Source organism: Hydra vulgaris, chromosome 12 (genome assembly GCF_038396675.1).
Source record: "Hydra vulgaris chromosome 12, alternate assembly HydraT2T_AEP".
In the NCBI taxonomy this organism is placed as follows: domain Eukaryota; kingdom Metazoa; phylum Cnidaria; class Hydrozoa; order Anthoathecata; family Hydridae; genus Hydra; species Hydra vulgaris.
This window is the reverse complement of record NC_088931.1, coordinates 50,464,543-50,484,312: the sequence shown is the minus strand read 5'-3', so window position 1 is coordinate 50,484,312 and position 19,770 is coordinate 50,464,543. Positions and strand designations below refer to the sequence as shown.

General features: G+C 27.1%; 1 protein-coding gene and 1 long non-coding RNA gene across 9 annotated transcripts; one reads left to right on the top strand and one right to left on the bottom strand.

Moving 5' to 3' along the window:
- Window positions 1–4,613: 4,613 nt before the first annotated feature.
- On the bottom strand, window positions 4,614–8,489 carry LOC136087801 (uncharacterized). Its single transcript, XM_065811324.1, has 5 exons — window positions 6,648–8,489; window positions 6,446–6,551; window positions 5,873–6,356; window positions 4,879–4,936; window positions 4,614–4,807 (listed from the first exon to the last, which is right to left on the bottom strand). Exons 1-3 carry the CDS (start codon window positions 6,867–6,869, stop codon window positions 6,301–6,303), a joined length of 384 nt encoding a protein of 127 aa, XP_065667396.1. The 5' UTR covers window positions 6,870–8,489; the 3' UTR covers window positions 4,614–4,807; window positions 4,879–4,936; window positions 5,873–6,300.
- A 600-nt stretch (window positions 8,490–9,089) lies between these two features.
- On the top strand, window positions 9,090–19,536 carry LOC136088808 (uncharacterized). 8 transcript variants are annotated; one of them, XR_010642505.1, is made up of 8 exons: window positions 9,090–11,242; window positions 12,096–12,119; window positions 12,801–16,740; window positions 16,833–17,018; window positions 17,098–17,395; window positions 17,825–17,983; window positions 18,064–18,143; window positions 19,220–19,536. It is a non-coding gene; the product is annotated as an uncharacterized LOC136088808 (long non-coding RNA). The 8 variants fall into 8 exon arrangements; XR_010642504.1 differs by having other exon boundaries at window positions 9,090–12,119; XR_010642507.1 differs by lacking the exons at window positions 9,090–11,242; window positions 12,096–12,119 and having other exon boundaries at window positions 14,088–15,792; window positions 16,289–16,740.
- The last annotated feature ends 234 nt before the right edge of the window (window positions 19,537–19,770 follow it).

Genomic DNA, 19,770 nt, shown 5'->3' with positions numbered 1-19,770 from the left:
ACATTGGAAAGTATCACTGACATCCGCATCTTTGATTGAAATGTGGGCACACTCGCAATGATACCATTGTGGACATTTTGTGCATTGCACCCAATCGTTCTTTTTAGAGAATGTGTTCTTGCAAATCTGTAATAATAAAATATTAAATGTTATCCTTGTAATCACTACTACAATATCTATTACTCCATCATTTTCTCAAATTTCATAGACAGCTATAATTTAGATATAACTGTAAACAACTCAAAGAAACAAGGAAACATGTGTTTATAAGGATAGGACCTAAAATGTAACAACGGTATACATTTATTTTTCGCCAACCAAATCGCATTTAATTCAAAGTGGACGAACAAAATAGTAAAGGAACAGGTTATTCCCTAATACAATATTGGAATAAAAATTTCAGCTTATTATTATGTTAAAATAAAATAAACACTTGCCCTGCAAATATCGTACAAACGTTCAAAACCACTTTCAAGGTTCTTTAAACACCTACCGCAAAAAGTATCGTATAAATATTTACGAAATTGTACTTCATTAAATGGATCATTGATATTTTTTTTCTGAAAACACAATTTTAAAGAAAGTTAAATAAAAAATTCGTGTAATGATGCATTTTTAAATAGTCGCAGACAAATTATAAGTTATGCAAACTATAATTAACAATTTTAATTTATTGAACAACTACAGAATTAAATTTATAGTTAATAATGCATAAATGAATTTATATATGCAATTAATTAAATATAAGCAACATAATAAAAAATTAGTCATAAAACCAACAAATAAAAAAATACTAATATATAAATATTACACAAGATGCACTCTGTATGCAGAATGCATATTGTGTAAAAATAATGATACCTTCACAAAGTTGTAATGCATAATAGCATATGTAAACACCATAGTTGTAACTATCCTTCTTAAAACAATGACTTGGGGCTGAAATGACGGTTGGGTTTAAAATGTTAAATTTTAGTCGAAAAAGATCTTTAGCAACAGCAATCGATTTATTGTGTGATAAATTATTTGGCACATTATTGCAATGGAGTGGATCAAGTACAGTTACTTCTTTTGTTATAACTTTAAGATATATTAAAATCCAATGAGAATTAGTTGGGTTAAAAGGAATAAGGACTTGTTCTATAACTTTAGTATCAACATCTCTCCATAAAAGCCGTAAACTTTTTGAACAGCTAAAAGCTAATGCTTTAGTTGGACCCAAATATTTCATTGAAGGGTACCTTTATTCTAAGCAATACAGAAAACTTCCTATGGCTTCATCTTGAAGCCAGCCTTTTTGAAAACCTGGAGTGCTTTTTTTTAAATCAAAGAAAATGTCAGATGGTATATTGTTTTCTAATGTCAAAATGGAAATAAAAGATATTTGGTGAGAGCCATGTCTAAATATATCAATAAATTAAAATATATATATATATATATATATATATATATATATATATATATATATATATATATATATATATATATATATATATATATATATATATATATATATATATATATATATATACAACCCGTAGATGTCGTCCGAAAGTTTTTTCCATATTTTGTTGACAAAAAGTAAAAAGTAAAATGCAAGACCGGAATTATTTTTTTTTATTAATTGAGAGACTGCCTGCCCCAACCAAACCCTCAGTTGATGTAGCAACACTCCCTTGCGGGTCAGGCTAAAAGATAGTAGATGTAGCAGCACTCCCTTGCGGGTCAGGCTATTTGTCAGTCGATGTAGCAGCACTCCCTTGCGAGTCAGGCTATTTGTCAGTTGATGTAGCAGCACTCCCTTGCGAGTCAGGCTATAAGATAGTCGATATAGCAACACTCCGCGCATGATTTACAGTAAAAATAAAATAAAAATATTTTATTAAAAAAATTAAAAATAAAAACATTTTATTAAAAAAAACAAAAATAAAAACATTGTTTCTATTGTTAAAAACATTCAGAATGTTTTTAACAATACAAACAATGTTTTTATTTTTATTTTTTTTAATAAAATGTTTTTATTTTTATTTTTTTTAATAAAATGTTTTTATTTTTATTTTTTTTACTGTTAATCATGCGCGGAGTGTTGCTACATCGACTATCTTATAGCCTGACTCGCAAGGGAGTGCTGCTACATCAACTGACAAATAGCCTGACTCGCAAGGGAGTGCTGCTACATCAACTGACAAATAGCCTGACTCGCAAGGGAGTGCTGCTACATCAACTGACAAATAGCCTGACCCGCAAGGGAGTGCTGCTACATCGACTGAGGGTTTGGTTGGGGCAGGCAGTCTATCATTATTAAAAAAAAAAAATTCCGGTCTTGCATTTTAATTTTTACTTTTTGTCAACAAAATATGGAAAAAACTTTCGGACAACATCTAAGGGTTCTATATACATATATATATATATATATATATATATATATATATATATATATATATATATATATATATATATATATATATATATATATATATATATATTTATTTCTTTATTTATAAACAAACACACATATATACAAATAATTTATATTTTACACACAAATATAACTAATATACTGAAGGAAATATAGTTTATTGTTTTATTTACTGTCTAATATATTATTTATAACATCAAATTAACTTGAATAAGCAAATTTATTTAAAAGCTAAGATATTCATAGAAAAATTGAATAGTAGCAAGTATTTGAAAATGTATTTAAATAGCTTACGTAATGAGAGTGTTGGTAAAGTCACAAGTTTCAATCTTATCGCATATTATTGTACTTTGTTCATCATGAATTAGATCAACATGTTGCTGAGACAATTTCAGAACTATCTTTTCTTTTTGGTTTTGAGCTTTTGATATGGTTTTGTTTCCTTTTTCCTATTTTCTTTTCTTGTTCCCTTAAATTTATTAGGCTGCCATTGATTATCCAACTTCTTATTTGGTTCAAAATTTAAAAGGTTATTGTGTGGCTTTACAGGTATCTCAATTGAATTCATATTTTTGATGGCTTCAGCTTGACTGATCATGTCTTCCAGTTGTCTGTTCATTGAAGGAAGTTACAAACTTATTATCATGGGATGAGAAATTAATGTAGATATTTCATCAATATTTTTTTGAAACCATTCAGTCTCATTAACGTTTGTGATTTTTGCTTCACTTGATTATTACCAGTATTAACAGCTAAAGATACTTTTGTGCAGTTTTTTTCTTGAGTTATTAAAAGAAATGATCGTAACTAATGAACATGCTTGCAAAGGATTATGATGTCATTACAATTACACCTATATAAATGCTGACACAAACCATTACAGGCGGGATTTAGACATGATTCTAAACACAAACTTTCCTTACAAGTGTCGGTTAGAATGTCAACATTATATGTTACATCTTTTGATTGACTTTTGATTGTGTACTGAGTTAATGAACATTTAATAATACATTTATCTGAAATCAACATTCCTTTTTCATGTATTTTTTCGTACTTTTTTGGGAGAGATATTGTTACAAGATAAATGGTGTCTCTTTTGTAGCGCCAATAACTATCTTCCTTGATTGTTAAAAGTCTAACCTTTTATTAGGTCGTCTTTCCATATAAACTGTTTTCAATTTGTTATGAAATGACTCACATAACATATTAGTATCTGTGTCAGCATGTTGAAAGTTGCGATAACAAGAAGCCCATTTTATATGTCGAGGTGCATAGTATGTAACAAAGTAACTAATGAAGTTAGGACATTTATGTTCATATGCCTTTACAAAACCATTCATAGTTGATAAAAAAACATCAGGGTTTTTTTTGTCAATGATTGTCTCTAAGATCCTAAAAACTTCTTCTTGTAAATTAGATGGACCGACTAAAGGAAGTTTATTGTGCCATGCACGTTTTACATGCCATTTGCATAGCAAGTGGCGCACAAAAACATTATTAAAAGAATTCCAGTCTGACAAATCATCATTTGTCATAACAGCATTAACTTTTACAGAATGATTGCATCTCCATTTTATTTCCTCTAAGAATGGTGTTATGGTTTGTTCATCTGCATGGTTAGAAATAAGAAAAGCTACTGGATAACCCCTTTTAAAATCATCTTGAACAAGCGAATTTACAAGAGGAAATGCATACTGATTGGTGCAGTGTGTAGCATCAATACAAACAATTTGTGATGAATGCTTTTTAAACATTGATAGCTGATGCTTTGTTTGTATACCAACCACAAAGGTATCCTTATTAAGGTCAATGTCGTCATACACTTTACTCGTCATACATATACTCATACTAACACTGTAGTTATGAGTTTTGATATACTGCACATTTGTGACACCATTTTTGTTTACTGTAACAATAATTCTGGCAGGGCAGAAGGCAACTGATTTAGCACTCCCTCTGTAGTACCTTTTATTAGTTTTTCTTGCTGGTTCACTAACAGAGCGATGCCGTTTAAAATGACCATCTTTTTGACAAATGAAATAACTTGTTTTTTAATCTTTTTTTATCTTTTTTCCAGTGAAAAAACTACCACTTTGTTTACTGAAAAAAACATAACTATTAAGTTTCTCCTTTTCCTTCCATGCTAAGAATTCAGATTCTGATAAAAAATTGTAGGATTCTTTGGAAAATATACCTTCATGACATTCCTCTATGTGTTTAATAAGTTTGACTTTTTGAAAAAATACTTGGCCGCAGTCTTGATAGTGACATGGAGTTCTTTTATCTTTGGATTGATCATCTCTAAAAATGGTTTTATGTACCTGTAAAGCATGTCTTTTCATATTATCTTTTCTTGTAAATGACATCATACAAGCAGAACACATAAAACTAAAAACAACAATTTTTAATTAAGTCTTTATATACTTTAGTTACTTATTGACATCAATTAAGTATTTTACCTGGGTTTTTTTAACTGAATTTCTGTTAAACTATTCAATGGATCGATTGATGACAATGCTGGAAAAAAAAAATGTAATTTTTGTTTTTAATTCACCACAGAAAACCACTAAAAAGTTTCATAATATCAACAAAATGGTTCTTTTAACTATTTAATTTTGAAAAGGGGCGATTTACTCTCATATGAAAAAAATCCTTGAAAGAGGAGATTTATTGTTTAAAAAAAAACTTGACAAAAGTAAAACTTACTCTTATAACAGAAACTTTAAAAAGGGGAGAATTACTCTTATATGAAAAAAATCATTAAGAGAGGAGATTTACTCTTTTAAATAAAACTTGATAAAAGTAAATATTACTCTTACAACAAAAACTTTACAAAAGGGAAGAATTACTCTTCCACACCGCCAAATAGTTTAATTTTATTAATAAAATGATTCTCTTTAATAATTTAATTTTGAAAAGAGGAGAATTACTCTCATATGAAAAAAATCCTTGAAAGAGGAGATTTATTGTTAAAAAAAAAAACTTGACAAAAGTAAAACTTACTCTTATAACAGAAACTTTAAAAAGGGGAGAATTACTCTTACCACAGAACACCACCAAAAAGGTTCATTTTATCAATGCAATTGTTCTTTTTAACTATTTAATTTTGAAAAGGGGAGAATTACTCTCATATAAAAAAATCCTTAAAAGAGAAGATTTATTATTTTAAAAATAACCTGATAAAAGTAAAGCTTACTCTTAAAACAAAAACTTTAAAAAGGGGAGAATTACTCTTACCACAGAACACCACCAAAAAGGTTCATTTTATCAATGCAATTGTTCTTCTTAACTATTTAATTTTGAAAAGGGGAGAATTACTCTCATATAAAAAAATCCTTAATTTAAGTATTTTTTTATATGAGTTTTAAAGCTTATAAGAGGAGATTTACTTTTTTATGGGACTTACTCCCACTATCGATATTACATAACAACTCAAAAAACTAAAAACCCTACCTTCATAAGGATTTATTCCTGCAGCATTAACAAATGATAATTTATCACTAAGCTTGTTAAACATTTCTTTGTTTAATTTCACAATAAGCTTATTTACTTTAACAACACCAGGAATTCAAAAACTTTACTATTCACGACAAATTTTCACAACTAAAACATGCGACAAACTTTATGCAGGTCAATTTACGGGCTAATGTTTAAGTCGGGAGTATTTCTCCCCTACGTAAAATTCAGTAGTAACCTGTTCTTCCATATTATTCTCAGTTATAACTTCCTCTAATTCAAAATTGCTTTGAGTCGGTACATTGCTGCTCTTATCATTTACTCTCTTTATGTTTCATATCAAAATTATCGTTTCGTCGTAATATTTGCATTTAGGTAAGGTTGTTGCACCAGCACCTGATTTGGTTAGTTTATTACGTTTGTCGTTACATTTTTTCAAAGTATCTTTTAAGTTTTTCAGTTTTTTTTTGAAAAACATCAACTAAAATACAATAATAAATATAAAAATTTATGTATATGTAAACAATGTACTAATGTTTATTTAAAACAATTATTACTAATTTGGTTTACTTTCTGCTTCAAAACATGCGGACATTTCTTTCCATGCATTTATTTTGATATTTCGATCTTTGTAGGTAGGATGCGATACATCCAACAAACATGGATACTTCCTAATCTGAAAATTTATCATTTAATTAAAGTTATTTTTATTATAAATAAAAATTTAATTTAATATTTTAAAGGAATTTTAAAGAAAATAAACGCTAATAACCTCTGATAGGGACAGTTCTGTTGAAAAACTCTTACTGCAAGAAGCAACATTTGGTACAACTCTACATGGAGAAACCTCTTCTTGTGAAATAAAACTTTCGGAATTGAAAGAATTATTAAATTCATCTTTATTTGATGAATTTACAAATGTTGACAAATATTCAGGGTGAATTCTAAGCAAGCCGATGAGAACGCCAAGTTGAGCATTTTGTTTAGTTGCCATTTTTAAAAAACAACGTGCTTTCGTTTTTTTTCACTGTTGACATCACGTGATATAATATTCAAAATTTGATTGGTTTTCGCCGATGGCGATTCGCAAAAAGATCGAAATGATTTAGACTTTTTTTTTCACTGCAGCTAAATGCCTAATCAGCAAAATTGTCAAAAATGTTTAATGTGCCCATGCTTATCAATGAAAAAATTCGCTTCGCACGAATATTTAGCTGTGTGGAAAACGGCCTTTACATAAACTAGATTTCTTACTTGCGGGATTTTATTAGACAAAAGGTGAGGTTGAAACTAAAATCCAGTGATCAAATCCAATGTAATAAGTGCTTGAATATCGAATTCGTTTTTAATGGTGATAAATTATAACAAGATTTGCTCACTGGAAAAAGTATTGACCAAAAAGTGAAGCCGCGTCCGCCATTTGTGGCCATTTGTGAGCAAAACCTTTCGAAACCAACTTTTGTATTGGAGTAATTTCTTTTTGTAACTATTATATAGAGACCCCCATCACACTAAAACTGATAATTTTTCCATAATTTTTTACACTCTCATATATAAAAAAAAAAAAATTTACAACCAAATTTTCTAAGCTCAGCTGAGCGCAGTAGGAGCTAGGCTTTTTATTATAAATCATACCCAATCGTAGATTTTGGTTTAAAAACAGAAGACGCATAAAGAACAGTTTTTATTGCTTAAATCTTGTTAAAATCTTTTTTAAATAGCACTTTTAATGTTATTGTGAAAAGTTATGGAACATTTTAAGCAAATAAACCCCATAATTTCATTCCTTCCTCACCCCAAATGTGAGGGCAATAAATTGATAAAAAAAACTTTTGTACTATTCTCAACTAGACTTATATTTATCGATAAATTTTAAGTTTCATAGTATTATCTTTTAGTGTTCAAAAATTATGACCATATAGAATTTGTAAACCCCTCAAATTGAGGGGGGTTTAAACTTTATACCGTCATAATTTATGAATACTGAGAGATAATACTATGAAACTTAAAATTTATCAATGAATATCACGTTCAGGATGGATGGTGGTGGAGAGGGGTAACGAAATATTGGGATTTATTTGTTCCCAGCCTCCAATCATCGCAATATTTTGCAAAGCATCATTATTTGACATATGTTTAAACATACACATGTTTGGAGTTTGCTATATGTCTAGAAGTTAGCTACCTAAAACACCAAAAAATGCTGGATCCGTCACTGAAGAGAATAGTTATTATTTGTGTTTATGTTTGCAAAAAGTTTTTATTTATGTAAAAATTTCATGTTTAATTTAGTAAAGTTTAATTTAGTAAAGATTTAAAATCAGCTTGTTTACGAGAAAAGAAATTTTTTAATTTCTCGTTGTGTTGAAAGCGAGAAAGCTACATCATCAAGTACTTTTAGTTTTAATGCTGTCTAAATAACTTTTTTTAAATGCCGTTTTCATCTAGAAAATAGTATTATAAATGTGTCAAATGTGTTTTGTTCATTTAAATAATGCCCATAAAATGGAAAAACAGTAATTTAATTGAGAAAAATAGTCATTTTATACGCCCTATTATTAATGTTTCAGACTAAAACAACAGAGAGCACTACACAATGAAGTTTTCCTGACCATAAACAAATCATGATCTTATGATGAAAATGCTTTGCAGCCACGTTACTAAGGTGTCTAGAATAAGAAGGAGTCAGGGAAAAGTCAAAGACTCCATTCAATTTTAGGAGGCCATTGGGCTCTTGATAAACTAATGTGTGATGTATGTCATCACCTAAATTCATACATACATACATACATACATACATATATATATATATATATATATATATATATATATATATATATATATATATATATATATATATATATATATATATATATATATATATATATATATATATATATATATATATATATATATATATATATATATATATGTTAATAAATTTCAACTTTATTGAACGTTTATATTCACAATAAGAAAGAATTTAAAGTTTTAAAGAATATAAATCAAAAATAGAGTGTTATTAAAATAGTTAGAAACTTGCCAAAAAGTTTATAAAGGTACAAATATTTAAAGAAAAAATTAAAAATGAGCTTGTTACAATCATAGAAACAGTCACGTACAAAAATATTTAAAAAGTGTACATGTTTCTCATATGTTTCAAAATTTACTACACATTTTTACAAACCTTTAAACAAAATGAGTTTATATTAGGTACGTGGAAATCGCGATTTACGGAACCGATTTTTATGCTAAAATTTTGGTTCTCGTTTTTTTAACTCTTTTTTAGACAGCGTGAGACAGACGTAGTTTTGTGGAGTTTCTTTTTAGAAACACATATACACATAGATACTTTTTGGAAAGAAGAAAAGCTAATCTTGATCTTTTAAATACTTTTATGCATGGTTACTAACTTTTTAATGGGATATTTTGCTCCTGAATATTAGGTTGATGTTCTCTCATAAATTTGTGGTCGAAGAAATGTAGAGTCCGCCTATTTTATTATTAAAATAGTTTGCTTCATGCATTTTCTATGCACATGCCAAATTTCAACGAAAAATAATGATAAGCAATTAGTTTAATTAGTGTTATACCAAGTATACCACTTTTTTCAGGTAGCCTTAGGCAAACGGTTTTTTGATGTGGTTCTTTTTAGAAACATATATAAACCTTGACGACTTTTGTAAAGAAGAAAGGTTTGGCTTAATTTTTATATAAATATTGTGTATCGCTACCATACTTTTTTATGGAGTATTTTGCTGAGAATTTTGCATGAAAATTTGGTTGATGTTGTCACTTGGATTTGTGGTCGAAGAAATGTAGAGTCCGCTTTTTTTATTATTAAAATAGTTTGCTTCATGCATTTTCTATAAACATGCCAAATTTCAACGAAAAATAATTATAAGCAATTAGTCTAATTAGTGTTGGACTTTAGGTACCAAATTTCAGTTTTTCTGTTTGTTTATTTTTTGCTAAGCGAAATCCGGGTGGGACCGAAATCCGGATAAGGGGGCGATTCAAATAAAAATCTTATTTTAAATTATTTTAATTTATATTATTAGATTTAATTTAATATGAACAAGCTTAATAAAACTGTTTTAGATGCACTAACAGATAGTAAGTTCAATTTTTTTTATTCATGATAATAGTATTAATAACTATTTTCAAATCCAAAATATAATGATTAATGTAAAAAGTTCTTTATGTAACATATAAAAAAAAGATTAATGTTTCAGATTAAAACTGTTGGTATTCAATTGCAACAGTTTTAATATTTTAAAACACTAACATTTAATATTTTAAAAACACTAAGAAGTTTTTTGTTAAGATTAAATTAATGAAGTATGTAATATACTTATTTATATGTGGTTTATAATAGCCTATTAAACTATTGAATTGATTGTTAATAGTTAGTACCAGTTGACAATTTTATTAAGATATCACATATTAATAAAAATATTTCATACTTCATTAGTTTAATCTTAACAAAAAACTTCTTCGTGTTTTTAAAATATAACAAAAGATATCATTATTATTGTCTTTTATTATTTTTGGATTATATACTTCTTTATCTTTGGGTTATTGTTTAAATCATTATATAAGCATGTCTAATATTTATTTCTTTTTTAGTAGGTCCTACCTGGCTTTTTGTTGATTTTTTGAGATTTCATTAGTATAAATTACATAAATTTTGGGTTTATTCATTAAAAAAACATTAACATAATCACAAAGAGAAAATAGTATACAATGAGTTAATGTAAACATTTGTAATATAATGTAAACATAATGTAAACATAAATAGTAAACATTTATATGTAACATGTAATATAATGTATTCTTGATTTATGTAATATAATGTATAATTATATGTAACATGTAATATAATGTAAACATAATGTAAACATAAATAGTAAACCATATAGTAGTATAGTAAAATAGTAAAATAATGTAAACATAAATAGTAAGTGATTATGTAATATAATGTATAATTATATGTAACATGTAATATAATGTAAACATAATGTAAACATAAATAGTAAACATTTATAATATCTTTTTTATATAGAAACACTTAAAAAACTTAAGTTAAAGTTTTTTACTTATTGTATAGTATCTTTATCTGTGTTTATTGTTTACATAAATTTATAACTATTCCTAATGTTATCTTGTTGCTTATAAATATATTATCTTTATATTTTAATAGTTATATTTTCATTGCTTATTTTCATTTCATTAGTATAGTTGTTGCACCTTAAGCAGAACAGCTTTGACAATTGTTACATTTGTAACTTACTGTTAATAATTTCAAATTATTTTGTGTACAACTATTTTTGTTACTTTTAATCGAATCTACACAGCATATCGCTGGTAAGTTTGTATCAGTTTGTATATGTTAATGATTATAGAATTTGCTAAAACTTTTTAATCTGTGAATAGATTTTAAAGATTACTAATTTCAAAGTCATTATTTGCAATATTTATTTTTTATTACAAATTTTGAATTTTAATTACATCTTTGTCTTCAACGAATCGTAAGTTTACCAATTATTACTTTTTAATATGTGTATATATTTTCGACAACTGAAATATAAATTTTTTTTAAGTATTTTTTAACCTCAGTTCTTTCTACATCTACTATAAGTGGTATGTTTACAAATTTTTACTTTTTAATATGTTTATGCATATCTTGGCAGTTACAGTATTTATTTTTAATTACAACTTTGAAATCATTAGTTACATCTTCAGCGACTACTATGACTAGTAAGTTTAAAAACTATTATTTGCAAACATGTACACACCTTTCTTATCAATTACAAATTTTTATAAAATGTTTAGTTCCATGTGCACAACCTTCTGCTTGTAAATTTATGATTTAGAAATGTTTCTGAATGATTATTGAATTTATGTTTCTATTTATATACATTATTTAATGCATTAGTATTGTGTTATCCCTCAAAGTGCAGTGGAGTTTTTACTCTCATTAACATTTTTTAAGCTATCATTGATTAATACGTTGTTCATATTATTTATTCAGTCTATCACTTTCACAATTAATTGTTTTATATTAAATTTTATATAAAATTGTTTTATATTAAATTGTTTTATATTAAATTGTTTTATATTACATTTTAAAGCAGAACAGCTTTGACGATTGTTAAATTTGTAACTTACTGTTGACAATTTCAAATTATTTTGTGTACAATTTTTTTGTTATTTTTAGTTGAATCTACACAGCCTATCACTGGTAAGTTTGTATCAGTTTGTATATGTTAATGATTTTAGAATATAGAATATTTCAAATGTCAATAAATGTGAAGAGTATTTTGCATACTTATTTACTATTCTTGTTTTAGTTTGTTTAAACTGTTGACTTTGTTAATAGTTATTTGATTTTAAATTAGTTTACCTTATGTTTACAGTTCCTAAAAATTATATTTGCATTATTGATGTTGAAATAATAGTTTATTTTTTTACATTATTTATAATGTTATTAATTTCTAATAAATTATTATATATTATTTCTTTGTTTAGTGTAATGTGGTGAGATTTGTAAAGTTATTTCTCCCTTTTCAAATAAACACAATTAAAAATTTTTTTTTTAATTTTCATTGACATTTTTTTCAAGTTTGAATAAGAAGGGGGGGGGTCATTGGGCGTGGCACACGCCCCTCCTCTAGTAAAATAATTTCGAATACTTTTTTCTCTTTTTCAATAAACTCAATTTAAAACCTTTTTTCGAATATCTTACAAATTTTTTTTTTAAGTTGGATAAGACTGGGAGGGGAGGGGGGGTTCGTTGGGCGCGGCCGTTGGGCGTGGCACATGTCCCACCTCTAATGTCAATTTATACACCACTTATATATGATGTAAAATAAGAAAATGTAATTTAAACTTTTTAACACAAAATATAATCAATGTTTTTTAGGTTAAAATATTTATCAAAATGTAACATTTCACTACGAGGGTGTTTAAACGTAACAAAGACATCCACCCTTTAATCTAAAATAGACCACTAATATTTGGGAATGGAATGGAAGCAAATCAGATTAACTTTTTATGTATAAAGATAACATATTTTATCAGAAAAACACTCTTTCGTGTGAAAAACTTGTATTTTTTTAAAGTTATGATGGTTTTCCGGTACCCCCTCTGGCCCTCTAAACACCCCTTTTATCTATAGAGTTATGTGAACTTATAGCCTACTCTTACATCTATCTTTTGATACCAAGGTATAGGCATTTGGATAAGATTTGACAAAGTTATAACAATTTTAGTGGAAAAAAAAAATTTTTTGGAACCAGTTTCTTCAATAAATCCATATATCGAAAATTTGCTACTAAAAACGTCATAACTTTTTTTTAAATTGTTCGTTTTTAATAATTTTTTCATCTTTAAAGTACTGTACTGAAGGGCTTTCTAATGATATATAACATTCTAGGATATGCTCAATCTAAAAAAATCAGTCCACGTACCTAGTTTATATGTTTGTTGTTTTAGGCTAAGTGTGGACTTTTAAACTTTCAGTGTACACCTGTGCATACCGAGCAAGTCTGATATTAAAACAAGTACTACATATTTTTTTAATGAGTTAGGTAGAGTGAAAATCTTCAAATATATTTTAAGGTTTCAATATCGTGCTCATTTAAGGACTTAAATGGAGCTAATGATATTAAAGTTTGATTAACAATATATATCAACATAACCTAAATCTTATTGGAAGAAGTAATTTTTAAGTTATTAGCATCATAACAACATAAAATACTTTAAAAACTTTTTCAAATACACTTACAGTACTGAAAACATCAAATGAGGGAGAAACTAATCGTCCTCTTTTTTAATATTAATGAGCGATCTATAATATAGATCGCGTCATATAGACTATATGACGCGAAAATGTGTTTGTTAGAGCAGCAGAACAAATCAAGCATGATATTTTTTGTAACATTTTAGTAACATTATAACCAGAAATATATATTTCTGGTTATAATGTATGTTACCGGTTTTTACATCCATTTAAAACAAACATGACATCCATTTAAAATAACCATGACATTCATTTAAAACATTGTGCCAATCAATTAAAACAATCGTGATTTTCAATTAAAACATTTAACGCATGCGCAATCTCAACATTCTCATGCGCAATTCTCAACAGGTTTTATTTATATATTTATTTATTTAAATGTATTTTTTATTAATATTATATTAATTTATTTTAATTTCATGGAATTTATTTTAAATTTAAATGGATGTTATGTTTGTTTTAAATGGATGCAAAACCATATTTTTTTACATATTTTTTATACACATACTGTATTGGCAAAACAACCATGAAAATTTAATTAATTAATTGAACATCAGTTTAATTAAAGCATGCATGATGATAAATAAAATAACCATGATTTCCTATTAAAATATTTAGCACATGTGGATATTAGATTTTCATTAAAACATGCAACGGAATTCTGTTTGCCAAAATACGCGAAAATTTGTTTTGAGATTGGTCGTTGATCAAAGAAAAGTTCAATCTGAAACTTCATTGCCGCCAAAAACTCAATCTGAATCATCATGCCGCGAAATTCCGTTTCCCAAAATGTGCGAGATCTTGTTGTAAATCTAGTCGTTGATCAAGGAAAAACTCAATCTGAAGCTTCATCGTTAACAGGAGTTAATCGAAACACAAAACAATCAATTTTAAGAAGATACGATAGAACGAATTAAACACGTCCTGGTTCTAGAGGTGGCGCTCGTCACCTTAATTATAATGAATAGATTAAAAGAAGAATTGAAGAGCTTATAAACGATAACACAACGACAACTATAATTGAAATTAAACATGCTTTAAGTGTAAATGTATCGATTAAAACTGTCTGGAGATGGGTGACCAATCTTGGATACACATATAAAATTACTCGACTAATTTATGAAAGAAGAAACGACAATGATGTAAAAAATCTTCGAATTGAATATGTTAGGTGCTATACCTCAGTCTCGCCTATTCATCGCTATCGAAATATTGTTTTTATTGATGAAAACCCATTTAATTTACACATATTTTGCAGTCATTCATGGGCAAGAAGAGGAGTAACACCAAACCAAAAACGTTTCGATGATATTAGCCGTCAATGGTTTAAATATTATTTACTGCAAAGCTGTCAGTGCATCAGTCAACACAGTTTTGCTTCAAGAATATATTGATGAAGTTGTACGAGTTTTGGGGACAGAGGAAGAATTCACCCAGGCGATGGATAATGTCAGGATACATCATAATGGATTGGATGGATACATCATAATGTTGAGATAAGGGCTCAGAACATTCAAATAAAATATTTGCCACCATATTTACCATTCTTGAATCCGTGTGAAGAAATTTTTTTATCTTAAAAATAACGTGCGAAGAAATACGGCCCCAGATGGAAGAAATGAACTAATTACAAGAATGCGCGAGGCATGCTTATCTATTCCTAATGTTAACTTATCGAACTATTATTACACACACTGCGAAAGCTTTTTTGAAGCGTGTCTTAGGTCAGATGACATACCTCGACAGTAATTGGAAAATAAATATTTTATTTTAAGTAAAAAAAAAAATTTAAATAATTTTCAAAATATGAATAAAAAAAATAAAAATATATATTAAAATAAAACCTTTTTTTTTTTGTTTGAATGTTGAGATTACGCATGCGTTTAATGTTTTAAATGTAAAAATCACGATTGTTTTGATTGATTGGCACGATGTTTTAAATGAATGTTAGTTTAAAATGGATGTAAAAACCGGTATATCGTTTTTAAGAAAGAATTAGCATCAAAGAACGTTATATGTTTATGATCTTCATCACCTACATTAAACTCTTGTAATGTAAGTTTTACAATGTCACCTGTTTGTGACATTAATGAGGCACCATTTATGAACCTTAGTAAGTTATGTTTTGTTTATTTGTAAACATTTATAACTTTGTTTATTTTCCCTTAAATGTTATCTTATAGAGTGTTATATTATTAAACGAAAAAATAATTAAATTGATACAATATATTTAGCCAAGATTTTGTGTGCGCACACATACTTTTACACTATTAGGGCTCTATAACATAAAAAGTATGTGCATGATTGAAGATTTTAGTGCTAAAAGTACTTAAGTCACAAAAAAAAAGTTAAAAGAAAACATTGTAATCGTTTTTTTGGATAGTCTTTTTGTTTTTAAAATTTAAATCTATGAACAAAATCAATAAATAAAAATCAGTAAATATAATATTTAAATAACTAATGGATTATAATTTAATTAAATTTTTATCAATTTTCAATAAAAAAAAAGAGAACATATAACAATATTGATTGAAATATATTTTCCTTCAACTTTTCTTGTGTGACTTATTTTGTGTGACTTTTTTTAACTTTTTTTGTGTGACTTTTAGCACTAAGGTCTTAAGTACTCCGTCAGATAAACTGACATTGCCCCCTCTTCTCCTTGCTGCTGTGGAAAGAATAGAAATTAACTTTAGTCTATCAAAAAGATCTAAACTAAAGGAGTACATTATGGATTTTCTTTTTAATATCATGAAGCAACAGTATGGGTTGTAAGTATTTTGATTACTGTTTAAATTATAAGTTAAAATAGTATAACTTTCAAATTTTGAAAGTAGGCATTATTTATCATCAGTATTAAAGTGGACAAAATGTTTCTATTTTATATTTCTTAACATATAACTATCTCTTCAATAATAATAAAAATTGAAATAAAATATTTTATTACTTTTCACCAAAGTGAATGCTTTATAGATTTCCAAGTACAAGTAACTTCTACAAAATAGCAAATGAGCTTTTCCTAAGGTATCCTTCTCTAAAACCTCATCATTGCAATGGCTCTGTGAGTATTTAACTGTATAATTAAAACTAATAATATCAATGATGTTACAAAATTATATAGCTTAAGAAGTTTTTCTTTTATTCTATTGTCAGGAACTTCTTGTGCATTTGTTGAAGGCAAAATTTAAATGAGCTAGACGCCCTTTTCTAAATGATGAGCAAGTTGCACAGTTTAAGTACTCTAGAATTAATTCTGGTCGTAAGTGTAACTCTGATTTGCTGAATGAGTCTACTAATCTGTACTCAGCAAAACGTAACTGCCATCATTCAAGTGATAAGGTAAACACGATTTCGCTGCATATATAATACATGTTTATATGAAAAAATTACTCACCTTATTTTAATTGTTATATTATAGAATGTGGATGATGGTATAACTCAAGATGTTATAAAAAGCATGGTCGATGAGAGTCAAACCTGTGTCAAAATTGTGATCTGTGAGTGTCAAAGTGTGACCTGATAAAGAATTTTTGACTCACCAGATTGTCAAATGTGTCGAAATGAATGTCTCATCATGAGTGTCAAAACTGTGACCTTATAAAGTATTTTTGACTCACCAGATTGCCTTGTCAATTGAGGCATTAAAATATGCATTCCAATATGAAAGAACTTTGGATGTCCTAAATAAATTCCCAGCTCTTTACCATGAAAAAGTTGTAAGTGGTTTATTATTTATTTTATATCTATATTGCTCTGTTAATGTTGTCTTAAAACTGCAACGTTCATGATATGAGCAATAATTATCCCATTTAACGCAAGTCCTGAAATTTCATTTGTTATATTACTTTTATAAAGAAATATCCTTTAAATAAACAAAGATTATATATAAAATAAAAAGAAAATTAAAATTATAATAAAACTAAATAAGACTATTAGTTGGATTTTTTTTTTCTTTATTGGCGTGGGAAGATTAATATTTCTGTATTAATTCAATTTTTTATTAGTCTGTGTTTTTATTCATGCTGCTCTGGGGTATCGCTTCCCAAATTTTTCTAGAATTGTCCCTGCAATGTTAGGGTGGGATTAAATATTTTTTTTCTTTATTTAGCGGCTTTGTGATATCATTTTCTTTGTTTTATTTTTAGCTTTTTACAGCAGCAAGAGCTATTACAAATAAAGATATCGATAATTATTACTTGTTATTATTGGGTAGAATGAAGGAGGGAATAAAAGAGTTGATAGATTTAAAAAAACCTTGTTTGCTAGATGGAAGACATTGTGCAATGAGGTACTGGACGAGATTGGTAATGGTAATATTTGTTAATTTAACATTAAAATTATTTAATTGTTACTTGAATTTTGTATTTTATTATCCTATTTTTAGCAACAATGAAAAACCTTGATGCATTAATTCTTCCAAGCATTTTTTGTGGCGAAGAAACAATCTTATTCACTATGACGCTAGTAAGTTTTGTTGATCAGTATATTCATTTAAATGATTGTATATCATTATCATCTAAATCATTTTAATATTCATTTATTTGAATAAAAATTGATAGAAAAAATTCAGTTCACTTTTTATTATCTAAAAATTCAAACAATTAAAGTCAACTTTTTTATTTTATTACATTTTAATATTTTTAACATATATATTTTATTCTAATTATTTGCATATATATATATATATATATATATCAGTGGTGTACACTGGATTTTTAGATGTTTGAGTTTTGACACATACAGGTATTGTGCAAACTCCAAACTTTTTGTATGTTTATGTTTATATCAAATATAAAATGTTTTGCAAAGAATTGGGGTGATTGGAGCTTGGAACAAAAAAAACCTTATTTTTGGGCCCACCTGGCCCTTAATGTGGGAGCAACAAGTTTATAAAATATTTTCTTTACTATTTTTATCTAAATTTATATTCATCAACAAATTTCAAATTTCATGCAATAATCTCTTATTTTTCAAAAACTATGACCATATAAAGTTGTAACCCCCTCAATTTGAGGGGGCTGTAAACATTGCAGGGTCATAAAAACTAAACACTAAGAGATTATTGCATGAAACTTGAAATTTGTTGATGAATATGAATTTAGATAAAAATAGTAACGAAAATATTTTACTAACCCGTTGCTCCCACATTAAGGGCTGTGTGGGCCCAAAAATTAGGGTTTTTTTTCCCAAGCTCCAATCACCCCAATTCTTTGCAAAACATTCTTTTTTGAAATATGCATAAACATACAAAAGTTTGGTGTTTGCATAATGCCTGTAAGTGTCAAAACTCAAACATCTAAAAATCCAGTGTACACCACTGTATATATATATATATATATATATATATATATATATATATATATATATATATATATATATATATATATATATATATATATATATATATATATATATATATATATATATATATATATATATATATATATATATTTAATTATTATTATTATTATTATTATTATTAAATAAGGTTAACTAATGCAATTTTCAATATTTGTTAATATTATGCTTCTCTTTATTAGGATCCAATCTATCCTACCCCAGCTCTGAAAATTGAGGGAGATGCTATAAATCTAACACGAATAAGTCTTGTAGTGTAGACGGGGTGACAGTAAGCAATTCTGTTCCTGATTTAAGTTGTGGCTTGAGTCTTGTCATTTGTTCATATTATATTTTTTTTGATATCGCATATCCAAAGAAACTCCAAAAAACCTTGTCTTTTGTAGAGCATTACGTTTTGGAACGAAGTAGTAAACTTCGTGGCAACATTTAAAACATTGCTAGTTGTATGAATTTGTAATATAAATTATAAAACTCAATAATATACTAATGTTATTAATTTGTTTCAAAACTTTTTTTTAAATCAAGTTCATTTTTTGAACTGGCTTCCAAACTTTTAGTTGTTTTTATAGAGAATTTTTTTCTTTTTCACATGATATAGTTGTATATTAATATGTTCCATAGCATATAAATATTTCTATATAGAATACGATTTATATATAACACCATTTATTTACATAATGTATATAAATACGTATCAAAAATATTTATAAATATGGTAATAATTTATTAA

Bases quoted from the DNA above. Each gene is read 5' to 3' on its own strand.
- LOC136087801 (XM_065811324.1), bottom strand. From the start codon at position 6,869: ATGGCAACTAAACAAAATGCTCAACTTGGCGTTCTCATCGGCTTGCTT. The intron at 6,552-6,647 runs GTTATTAGCGTT...ATAAATTTTCAG, and splicing joins CAGAACTGTCCCTATCAGAG to ATTAGGAAGTATCCATGTTT. The intron at 6,357-6,445 runs GTAAACCAAATT...ATTGTATTTTAG, and splicing joins CGCATGTTTTGAAGCAGAAA to TTGATGTTTTTCAAAAAAAA.